Source organism: Otolemur garnettii, unplaced genomic scaffold (assembly GCF_000181295.1).
Source record: "Otolemur garnettii isolate 467f Iridium unplaced genomic scaffold, OtoGar3 scaffold00057, whole genome shotgun sequence".
Taxonomy (NCBI): domain Eukaryota; kingdom Metazoa; phylum Chordata; class Mammalia; order Primates; family Galagidae; genus Otolemur; species Otolemur garnettii.
In genome coordinates this window covers 2290728-2302059 of record NW_003852452.1, presented here as the reverse complement: position 1 = coordinate 2302059, position 11332 = coordinate 2290728, and the positions used below count along the sequence as shown (strand labels likewise).

At 42.3% G+C, this 11332-nt stretch overlaps 1 protein-coding gene across 2 annotated transcripts in view; it reads left to right on the top strand.

Moving 5' to 3' along the window:
* The window catches only part of ST8SIA1 (ST8 alpha-N-acetyl-neuraminide alpha-2,8-sialyltransferase 1), a 156177-nt gene that overhangs the window by 55857 nt on the left and 88988 nt on the right, over positions 1–11332 (top strand). For both annotated transcript variants that reach the window (XM_003792454.1, XM_012806776.1), the window contains exon 2: positions 5819–5963. In XM_003792454.1, coding sequence (XP_003792502.1) covers positions 5819–5963 — 145 coding nt within the window. The remainder of the gene's footprint in view (positions 1–5818; positions 5964–11332) is intronic.

The following is an 11332-nucleotide window of genomic DNA, read 5'->3' as shown; positions in this document are numbered from 1 at the left end:
TGATAGCTCAGCAGCTAGGGTACCAGCCACACTGGAGCTGGAGGGTTCAAACCTAGCCAAACAACAATGAAAACTACAACCCCACCCCACCCCCCAAAATAGCCGGGCCTTGTGGTGGCCACCTAAAGTCTCAGCTACTTGCCTGTAGTCTCAGATACTTGGGAGGCTGAGGCAAGAGAATCACTTAAGCGCCAGAGTTTGGGGTTGTGAGCATGATGCTACGGCACTCTACCAAGGGTGACATAGTAAGACTGTGTCTCAAAAAGAAAAAATTAAATACATAGCATATAAATAGTATTAGTGCTATACAGAAGAATAAAGCAGGGTAGAAGGATAGGAGGAATTAATTCTCTGTTATGATCGGATCAACAATGATTTCTCCTGGTTGTTGTTTTTAAGAGTATTTGTTTCTCATGGAAATTTTGGCGGGCAGTTTGACATTTAACTATTAATTCCTCATAACGAGATAGGAAGAGTTCCTATCTGGGCTATTTCTTTCCCTGGAAAACTCATTGCCTAAAGGGGATTAAGTAAATGAGAATTCAATGTAATTATCAAATGTTTTCCTTAATATTTTGAATGCTAGTACATCAAATCTATGAAGATTTGAATGATTTAATCTCACCTCTATCATTCTGCCTTACATTATTTAAACTTTTATAAATATTCATTGGCAGAAAAATGATGTGGCATTTTTCCTACCTCTATTTTCTTAGGCTGACAGTTTACTTTTCTAGGTAGCCAATCAATACTTCATAATTCCTGTACATAAAATTAACAATGTTTATAATAATGTATTCTGCTGCGTTTTCCTCTTGCAATATTAACTATTCACCTATACTTCACCTGATTGATAGCATTTCAACATATAAAGCATTTAAAGAGATTTCCACTCTGCTTGCTCCTAGACGGCTCATCAGAATGTTAAACTGCACATTCAGTTAGAAACAATCAGCTCTGATGATGTTCCCTGTTGGTGTTGCCCACATCAATACACCCTGTTTGGATGTGATGGTGAAGTGCACAATCCTATAATTATTTGTCACACACTCCTTCAGGGATTCTCGGATTTGGGTGTTTGTTTCCTTGGCTATTCAGCCTGCCAGAAGTCAGTCTACACCTGAAGTGTAACAGCAGGTTTTGGCCGTATACTGAGACTGAGTAAATTCTTGTTTACCCCTCCTATCTCAAATTCAGTCATTCCTTGGAAGTCACTCTGGCAGCCCCTCCCACCCCCTCTGTATCTGTTGACCAGGGTACTGAAGTGGTATCTAACAGATTCTCAACAAGGTTGGTTCTGATCCTGGCATTATCGACCGAGTGGTTGGATTGTCACCCTTCTTTGCCTAGTTAGTTTCTGTAGAATCTCAGTCTTCCTAGTCTGTGGGCACGATCCATAAATAAGGGCTTCTTGGCTTCTTTAATCTTAAAGAGCTTCCTTTAGGAGGGGATGAGAACCTGAGTGAGGGTTTGTCAGGTGGCTCCTAGGCTAAATATTTACCCTTGTGATGCAATGTAGGATCATCAGATATGACAATTGCTGAAACTTGAATTCAAATGAAATGCATTTGGATCGTAATTTCACTACTCAAATTAGACTCGACCAAAACTTAATGATTTGTCGATTTAAATTTGAATCTTAAAAAAAAAAGATTTTCTTTTCTTTTCTTTTTTTTTTGCCCCTGGATTTTATTGTCTGCCACAGATGCACAAACACAGAGCAAATAATAAGCAGTATTGGTGCAAAGCATGAGAAAGGGGAAGGGAACTGAATGTGCTAAAAATTCTAAAAGCTGGAACGTATCCTCTCTCCAGAATCACCTGAACGTGAGATGGAAGTGAGGTTCGTTAATCCACTCGCAGTTCATCAGAGATCACAAACTTAACATTCAGGTTGTACCCACCTTCTGATGACGGGATGCGCCTTACTGTCTCATGCCTCTGGGGCAGCTTCCTTGCCTGAGATGAGCTGCCTGCTCCTCCTGGGCTGCAGGATACCCAGCTTGGAGCTCTGGGCATGACTTAATGTCCTCCTTTCCCCAAGATATCTGTGCATGTTTCTCTTGTGACTCTGGCCACACAGTAGTAACCTCCTGGTGGTCACTTCTGTGTTGGTCATGTTCTCTAAAGGCGGGTCTGCTTTTTTTGATTCAATTTTGTATCCTAGGAATCCACGACAATGTTAGGTAAGAACACAGTGAAAAATTCCCACTCCTACTTCTCCTATGACTCCTGCTGTTGGTGGTGGTGACACTAAAGCTGGTGAGCTAGCGTGGGCTGCTCCCAGGCACCGGGCTGCTCACACAGGTTTTCACATGGTGGTCTGCGGTCTGGAGATGGGCTTAGGAGAAGGAAGTTGGAGAGGCTATTGGGGTGGAAGGGCAAATGTGAAAGGTTATGATAGAAAAACCACTTTTGTATTACAAATGGCCACGTGAGGACTATGAATTTGCCGTAACTTTTAGATTTTTATTTTCCGATTTTCATTTAATATGAGGGTACAGACGATTAGGTTACATTGTTTGCATTTGTTAGGTAAAGTCCAAGGTGTAGTCGTGCCCCTCCCCCAGGAGGTGTGCTATATAACCTTACATCGTGCCTATGAGGTAAGAGGACACCAATCCCGCTACCATCCCCCCCACTCCCTCTACCCCTCCCATCTCCCCTCCTCCCCCACCACCACCCCACTTGAATTTAATTGTGTTTGTCTCTTGTATGGGCGTCTATTTATTTGTTCATCTACTGGTTTTATATTAGTATTGAGTACATTAGACACTTGCTTTTCCATTCTTGTGATACTTTACTAAGGAGGATGTTCTCCAACTGCAGCCAGGTTAATACAAAAGATGTGAAGTTTGCATCTTTTTTATGGGTGAATAGTATTTCCATGGTTTACATATACCATCCTTTATTAATCCATTCATGTGTAGATGGACACCAGGATTGATTCTACATATTGGGGATTGTGAATTGAGCTGCAATAAACATTCAAGTGCAAATGTCCTTATGAAACAATTCTTATGGGATTTTAAAAATATTTATGTGCACATGACACTTCTTATGTTCTGTGGAATATTTGATTTCCCCCACTAAAAGTGTGACTGCCCTGAGCATGGTGATGTGTAGGAAGAGATGTGAACTTGATTCCACATCATCTAACACTCTTTTTATCAGTAATTAAGAAAACATTTATTAACCTAATGAACTTGAATAAGACTCTGGGCCCAAGTATAAATTTTGTTGTCTATAAATTCAGACTTATGTAATCTATCTTCTTAGGGTTTTTTGAGGATGCAAAGAGAAAATGAATGTCATTTGTAAGGTACCAGGTACTAGGCAATCATAGAACTGTGACAAGTTTTTCTTGTTGCATTTGGTTGGGGGTGAGAGCTAGAAGTTGGAAATAAGTGTCTGACTTGAGGTTAAAGACCTGGGGGCAAAGCTGTGCTCCTACCACTTCCCTAGTTATGTGAGATAAATTAGTGAAAAAAGAATCTTAAAGCTGTCCAGCTCAAGGGTTATTGTTAGAATTAAGTGGAAAATATCTATGAAGGTACCTGGTACACTGCAGTGCTTGGCCAGCGTATAGAGCTTTCCTTTAGGGCAAAGAAAGGTAAAAAAAAAAAAAAAAACCCACAATGGTTCTGAGTGGGTAGCACATGGGGAGGAAAAAGGCCAGCCTTTTCCTGGCCTTTTTCTGGCCAGCCTTTTTAAGGCCAGCCTTTTCCTGGCCTTAAAAATATTTATGTGCACGTGACACTTGGCACATAAGTGGCAAGCAGACCAAGTTTCATGGTCTGCTGCGGGCTCCCAAGTGAGTCCTCTGAGTGAGTGCTCTAAGCCTATTTCCTCAGATGTGAATTGGGCATCATAATGCTACCAGCAAGAATTTTCTTAATTATCTCTTACAGTTGCTGTAAGGACTAAAAAAAAATAAGGTATCAACAGACGTGGAATAGGAAACCAAAAATTTATTCTCTCCCCAAATTGAGAGTCATGCTCATGATACTTCTGATTTTTTCTTTTTTTAAATACGGAGTCTCACTCTGTTCCCCAGGCTAAAGTGTGATGGCCTCACCCTAGCACACAGCAACCTCAAACTCCTGGGTTTAAGCCGTCCTCCTGCCTCAGCCTCCCGAGTGGCTGGGACTACAGGCACCTGCCACAATGCCCAACTAACTTTTCTATTTTTTGTAGAAATGGGAGTCTTATTCTTGCTCAGGCTTGCTCACACTTGGGCTAATACAAGTGCTGAGGACGCTCTTTGGACAAAATGTAGGCAGTTCACTATAGAAGCTTGCCACTTGTGATCTAGCTGACTAGTACAAATTCACGAAGGAAGCAGAACAGAAAAGGAAAGAGAGATGCAGCTGATGAATCGTGGACTGATGGTGTAGGACCGAGAGTGACACACACTCGTTCCGGCAACTTTGATAAGATGAAGACTTTCTGCCCAAGCCCCTCTGTGAAGGGGAGGTCAGTCGGGATCTGGCAGAGCAGGAGAGAAAGCCCAGTGGGGCGGAGGAGCTCCTCTACTGCGGGCAGAGGCCCCTCGCTCCTCCAGGCCTCTCTCTGTTGTTTGTGTCAAAGTGAGGCTGGGAATGTGTAATCATAATAAAGAAGCAACTAACATATATTAGACCTTTACTGCATTTTTTACCTGTGCATTCTCAGTGAATTCTCAAAAAATATCCCCAAGGGTCATTCAGCCCAAACACTTTGCCTAGTGATGGAGTGAGTTAGTGGCAGAGCCAGGACGTGAGGCCAGGAACTCCACTCCACGTCCCCTCTGAGCTCTGAGCTGGGCAGCGTGCGTGGCTAGAGAGATCTAAACATGCACGTCAGTATGGGGACACCATTCAGCCTCGGGGGATGTCGTCAGCAGTTAGTTCATTTCATTTCAGGTGGAATCAGGGAATATACTCTTTGACTCATGAAAGCCAGTGAGTAGACAGATTTGGCTTCTGATACTTTTTTAAATGGAGAAGTTTATAAATATTGCCCCATAGATCAGTGGCAGGACTAACCCCTTGAAAGGTAAGCTTTGGAGTAGCCTATAAGCCAGCCCAGAAGGGTGAGTTGCCCCGGGAGACGCTGGAGTTTTGGACACTAAGTGAGTGAGTGGAGACCTTCTTGAAGATCATGGTGCCCTGTGGTTGGTGTCAGACACTACTGAGAGGCCGGATGAAATGAGAACACAGAGGCCCCTAAGACTGCACGGTCAGAAGGCAGGTTGCTGGGCCAGTGTCTGAGATCACATCACTTGTGTCATCCTGTTGCTGGCAAAGGGGTTTCTGAAAGGTAGTTCTCTATTTTACCCCCAGTTTTGGGAAGTACACTCTCTTTGGGGCCAGTCTGTCCTCACCCTACTTAATACAGCTCAAGTAGAGTCCCTCCTCACTGAACTTCACCATCTAACTGTTAAATCAGGGTAGAGATGCGTTTCTGCCATAGCTGAATAGCTCAGCAGTCTCCAAAGTTAGCTCTCCAAGTCCTTCCTGGATCAGAATGTTTGAATCAGTCGGTACATTTGCAACTATAATGATTTGTATTTTTTGCCTTTTGACATATTTCAGCTGCATCTGTGAGCTGATGTATTATTGCTCTTGAAATGGTTTTTTAATTGTGAAATATTTCAGTCATGCGTTTTGACGTCTGGAAGCATGCGCTAATAGTAGTCTAATCACCCTGGAGATGCCGATGCTTCTGTGAGCTCACGCGGAGGTGAGGCTGCACGTCTCTGTGGGAATGACAAGTGAATGAATCTCTTGCTCACTTAACCTGCTGTTCTTTTCTCTCCGTGTGTTTTCTCTCCTAGGAAACAAATGGAAGACTGCTGCGACCCCGCCCATCTCTTTGCAATGACTAAAACGAATTCCCCCATGGGGAAGAGCATGTGGTATGACGGGGAGCTCTTATATTCCTTCACCATCGACAATTCAACGTATTCTCTCTTCCCCCAGGTGAGTGTGGAGTTTGTTGCCTTTCAGTACAGCTTAAATTTCTCAATGGCACAGAGAAGGGATAATTAAGTTTGCCTGACCCATGGGATCCACTTTTCATCTGCCTTCTTCTCTTCTGAATTTTTAAATGTTTTTCTGTTATACCTGTCATTTTATGAAATCACATCATATGCTGATGCAGGGGCAGAAGCAAGAGATTCGAGAGAAGTCAGACACCACGGAGTTGCAGTTTCCCGGGCCCTCTTGAGTTGAGTTGTGTGCGAATGAAGGAAACGAACGAAGAATGGTCGGGGAATTGTGGAATTCTAGTGCTTGGAGGCTCTCTGCGGAATGATCTGGAGGATTTGTGATACTGGAATGTTTTCTTAGGACTGATGTTGCTCTCGGGGAGTGGGGACCATATGGTTTCCTTCTTAGAGCTCTTGCCTGTTAAGCCTGTGGTTAGATTACTACTGTGAAGTGGAGGAGTGGTGGATATGGACAGAAAGAATTCATTTTGACCACTTTTGAAGTGGTCTAAATCAAGCTTTGCTTACTTAATGTTTTTCTTCTTGGTTTTCTGAGCAGTGAAATAAAATGTTTTCCTAACATCCTGCTGGTCGGCAGGGGTGGGGGGGGGGAGGAAATCTTTGTCCTAGAGAACCCTAGTCAAGGGGAGGGGGCAAGTTTAGGTGAAATGGACATTAGGGAAAAGTGGAGGAATGAATCTTGGCCTCCCCCAATTGTCTTCTAGCCACCTTTGGTTTGGCCAGATTATTGTAGAGAAAGAGAATTCATGGTCAGACTTGGGGAGTGGGACTGAACCTTTCATTTGTCTCTGTTAGTAGCCAATGAGTCTTTAAAGGATGGATTCTGTACAGTTTGGGCACAGCTTCTATCACATCTTGTCACACTCTCCATGACACAGTTCATATGTACCACTCATCTGTAATGGTTTTAGAGTGTAGTGACAAGTCTAAAAAATTTTAAATAGGAAATAAAAGGGTTAATTCACTGCCAACACCCATTTTATGCCTGGAGAAAGTGTCAGAGGACATGACTAAAAGTCATGCAACGTGGAATTAAATTTTGTCTCTGTTTTACTAACTAAATACCTTGGGTAGGTCACCGAGTGTTCTGTGAAAGTCACTATGTCATCTGTGTAATGGATAGAACAGCACCTGTCCTGTCTACCTCACGGGGTAGTGGTGAAGCTCAATTTGGATAATTCATGGCAGTGTACCATGTAAACTACACAGCATTATAGAAATGTTTGGTGTTAAGAATGTGCTGATTCATGCTTTGAATAATGATAGTGAGAAATGAAGAATATGATTGTTATAAGTCAGGATTTAGGCAAGGTAGAAAAATTTCCCTAGGTATTTTTGCCAGAAAGATGTTTCATATAGGGAATTAGGCACTTAAGAAAAATCACTGGAAGAATGAAGACTGGGGAGTCAAGAGGTGACTTCTGGAATTATTGAGTTCGAGAAGCAACTGCTCTCACTGTGGTCTAGGGATTACGAAACCCAGGTGCCACTGCTGTTAGCTTGGCCACGCTGCTGCCAACAGGAGACAGTGGCGGGTCTCAATTCTCCTCCCTCTTCCATATTTCCCTCTGGTGCATCTAATGGGTAATGATGAATTTGCATTTAGCGTGTTAGTTACAAAGACGTCCAAGACAGGCACCTTTTAGCCATCAAGCTTCAGCAGGAAGCTAGAAAGAAGGAACAGAGAGGCTGAAGCAGCCAATCCACAGGCTCCTCTGTGTACAAAAACTGATACCAAGTAGCTATGCTGTAGGAAGCCAGCTTCCTCAACAGCTCATCAGACAGTAGCATTTTAAAAGAAATCCCAAAGAGGCTCTTTCTAGATGAGGGCTTTCAGTCATGCCAACTGACTTCTAACTTTGCATGAGAAAATAGATTTAAAGAAAAGAGATGCCTAAAGAAATACAAATTAGCCTCGTATCTTATCTGTCGGTTGCAGCAGTAGGATGGTAGGAAACAGTTACTTTGTAAAGTGTGTGCAAATGAATTCCATGCCCCTTTGTGCCAGCTGCAAGGCCAAGGAATCATCCTTGAATAGTAAAGGAAAAACCCTTTTCTTTTTCTTAGGGACCCGAAGTCATTACATTATTGTGTGTGTGCAGTCCTAACAAAAGGCTGAACTCATTCAATGACTAGATTTTTTTTTTTTTTTAGAGAAAAGGTACATAGGTCTTCTTTATGCTGAGACTTTGAATAGACCGATCAATTCATAGAAATCTTGGGAAACCAGCTTGCATCACTGAAAACAAGGTATATTTCACCCTGCTCTCAGAAGTATCATTATTTCTTAGCAAACGGTTTCTAGTTTATTATCAGTGAACTAAATTGCTAGTCAATTGGCAAACTGCATTCATCTTCCCTGGGGGAAGAAAGCAGTGTGTACAGCTGAGGCAAAAATGCAGGTGAGTGGGCCAAGTTCAGCGTTGTTAGTGCGAACTTCCTTCCTTCCGTCCTTCCCCTGAGTTTCAGCAGAAGGATGCCAAGCCACTCATTCTCTAACTCAGATTATATATCTGTACCTTTATTGTTTTCCTCTAAATGCTTAATATATATTAGCCATCATGTGAGCCATTGTCATCATCATTATTATTCTTTTGTCTTCTTTTGTCTATTTTTTTCTTGTTGCCAGGATGCAATACAAGAAAGTTTATGGAATTTTTTTTCTTTTTGAGACAAAGTCTCACTCTGTACCCTGGGAAGACTGCTGGAGCATCACAGCTCACAGCAACCTCAAACTCTTGGGCTCAAATGATCCCCTTGCCTCAGCCTCCCAAGTAGCTGGGACTACAGGTGCCCATCACAATGCCTAGCTGTTTTTTTTCTATTTTTGGTAGAGATGAGGGTCTTGCTATTGCTCAGGCTGGTCTTGAACTCCTGACTGCAGGCGATCCACCAACCAGAGTGTTGGGATTATAGGCATGAGGCAAGGCACACAGCCTCTATGTTACGGAATGTTAGCAGGTCCTAATAAGGGCTGTCTGTCCTCAGGAGGAGGCTGCTGAAATGCTCTGTACTGTCAATGTCACATGGATCTCCTTTATTACAGCTTCTTATTTGGCCCTTTCACAATTTCCCCTGGTTTCATTATCAAATCTATTCTGTTCTGCCACACATTGTGGTTATTACATAACTACATCATCTACATATCACAGTTTTCTAAAAGTTCTTATCTGCTGATCGTAATACCATCTTGTGAGCTTTTGAAGAACACGAAGTTTTTCATTTTGGTGCTCCATGTGATGCTTCCCACTCAATATAAATAAATATTCATTCATTTCCAGCTATTCATGTTTGCTAGGAGGGCTCCCTGTGTCCCAGTTGGGCTAGACCACAGCAGTGCCCTTGCTTGAACTGTAGAAAACTAAGTAGGATGTTTTGATGGAGCTATTTCTAAATGGCCCTATGAATGTACTTTGGTGAAATATTTATTGAATATCATTAGGCATGAAGAGCCACATTTTAACCTTCACAGTGGATTTCATAAGTATGCAGTGTGTGTGTGAGTGTGTGTATGTGCATGTGTGTTCTGAGTGGGCAGTGTGGTACAGTGGGCTGGGATGTGTCCCACTCTGGAAATGCCACATGCCCTAGGTTGGGATTAGCTCACCTGTTTAAGCAAGGACTGTCCTTTTCAAGTCTACATGGTCCAATGTTAGTAGGTATTATCGAATGAACTGTGTTTTGGCCTAAGAGATATTTCTCAGGAAGAGCATAAATTTCCTTGGAAACGAGTAAGGGAGTGTCAGGAATGTTTGAAACCACAAGTGTGCTGATATAATCTGAGAAATATTTCGTTTTGGTGTAATAAAAACAGGGTTGGCTCTTCCTTCTCTTATATTGTGATATGAATTACAAACTAGTTGCTTTTCCTGAGAATATTCACCCAAGCCTAGATGTAAAGAATCACATCATTAATGCACCCCGCAGGGACATGCGTTTCCAGCTCCCTAGGTTGGCTGTGGGTTCCCTATCATGTCTCCCTGGGCCTGGACTGGCAGTGTCCTTGGCCTTGGGGAAACCCAGCAGGATATTTCAAAGTAATTTGTCAAAACAGGTTTGTTGAAATGAAACACATTTTCTTTTCTTAGGTGCTTAATAGAATTTTCTGAGCTCCTGGATATCCTTTAGTCTCATAGCATTTTTAATTTTTTTCTCCTTATGAGATTTGGATCAGGCTATAGAACCTACAGAATTTGGTGGTTGGTTTTTTTATCTTATAAAAGTTATTGTAATCAATCATTCTTCCAGATGAATACCTTTTTGATTGTAAGGAAACTATGGGGAATGGTGTTTGGTGGGTATAGATCTTTGCCAGACTTTTGTTAGGTTCTGTTGTGAGGCTTGTATTTGGCTGCTTTCTAACAAAAACCTGACATAGGGGCTTAACCAAATAGATGCTTATTTATCTCAAGCAATAAGAAATGAGGGAGCAGGTAGCTCAGGGCTAAAAGATAGCTCTACAGTGCCATCAAGCCCACAGGCTTCTGTCTTCTGCTCATCCATCCTTAACTGATGGCCAAGGAACCTCCCAGTTTTGGTCCAGGATGCCAGCAGGATCCAAGCAGAAGGAGAAAACATAAGAGGAAAATTGGACAGACGCCTGCTTATGTGTCACTGGTCAGGACTGAGTTACATGTGTACGTCTAACTGCAGGAAAGGCCGGGAACTTCAATGTTCCAGCTCTAGGCAAATGCAGCACTTCTGCTGACCTATGCTGTCTGCCCCACTCTCTTCACACATTCTATCTTTACGGCATCTCTGTGCTTGTTATTACTGTCTCTGTGTCGTGGAAGAAACTAAGAGTGAGAGTGACTGAATTGCTCATTCAAGGTCCCAGAGCTGGTAGGTGGAAGGGCTGGGATCTGAAACTTGGCCTGTATGATTTCACAAGTTTTCTAGTTTACTGTCTTGTTGAAGGGGCAGGGGCTCTGGTGGATTAGTTTTTAATTCTTCAGTTACCTGGAAGCTATTTTAAGAGTTTTCACTTCTTTTATAAGAATACCCTTATAAGAAATGGAAAAATTTCTTTTGTAGCTATTTGGAAGAAAAAAAATGGATGTAGATAATGTAGGTTCCAGGATCCTACACAATAGTGCAATTTCACTTTGAAACTGTAGTTTCTATGCAATTCTGTATAGTCTGCCTTTGGCTTTGAGCTCCCCAGCAGCCCATGTTGAAAGGAGAAATAAGAGGAGTTCTGTTATTTTGATTTTTATAAAGGAGAAATCCAGTTTCTCAGAGAGAAGGCAGATTATTCTTTGCACATTGCTTCTTTGTTGTAGGAATCCAGAACATGGTTCCATGACTGTTGAATAATTAAAGTAATTCACCCTGTCATTC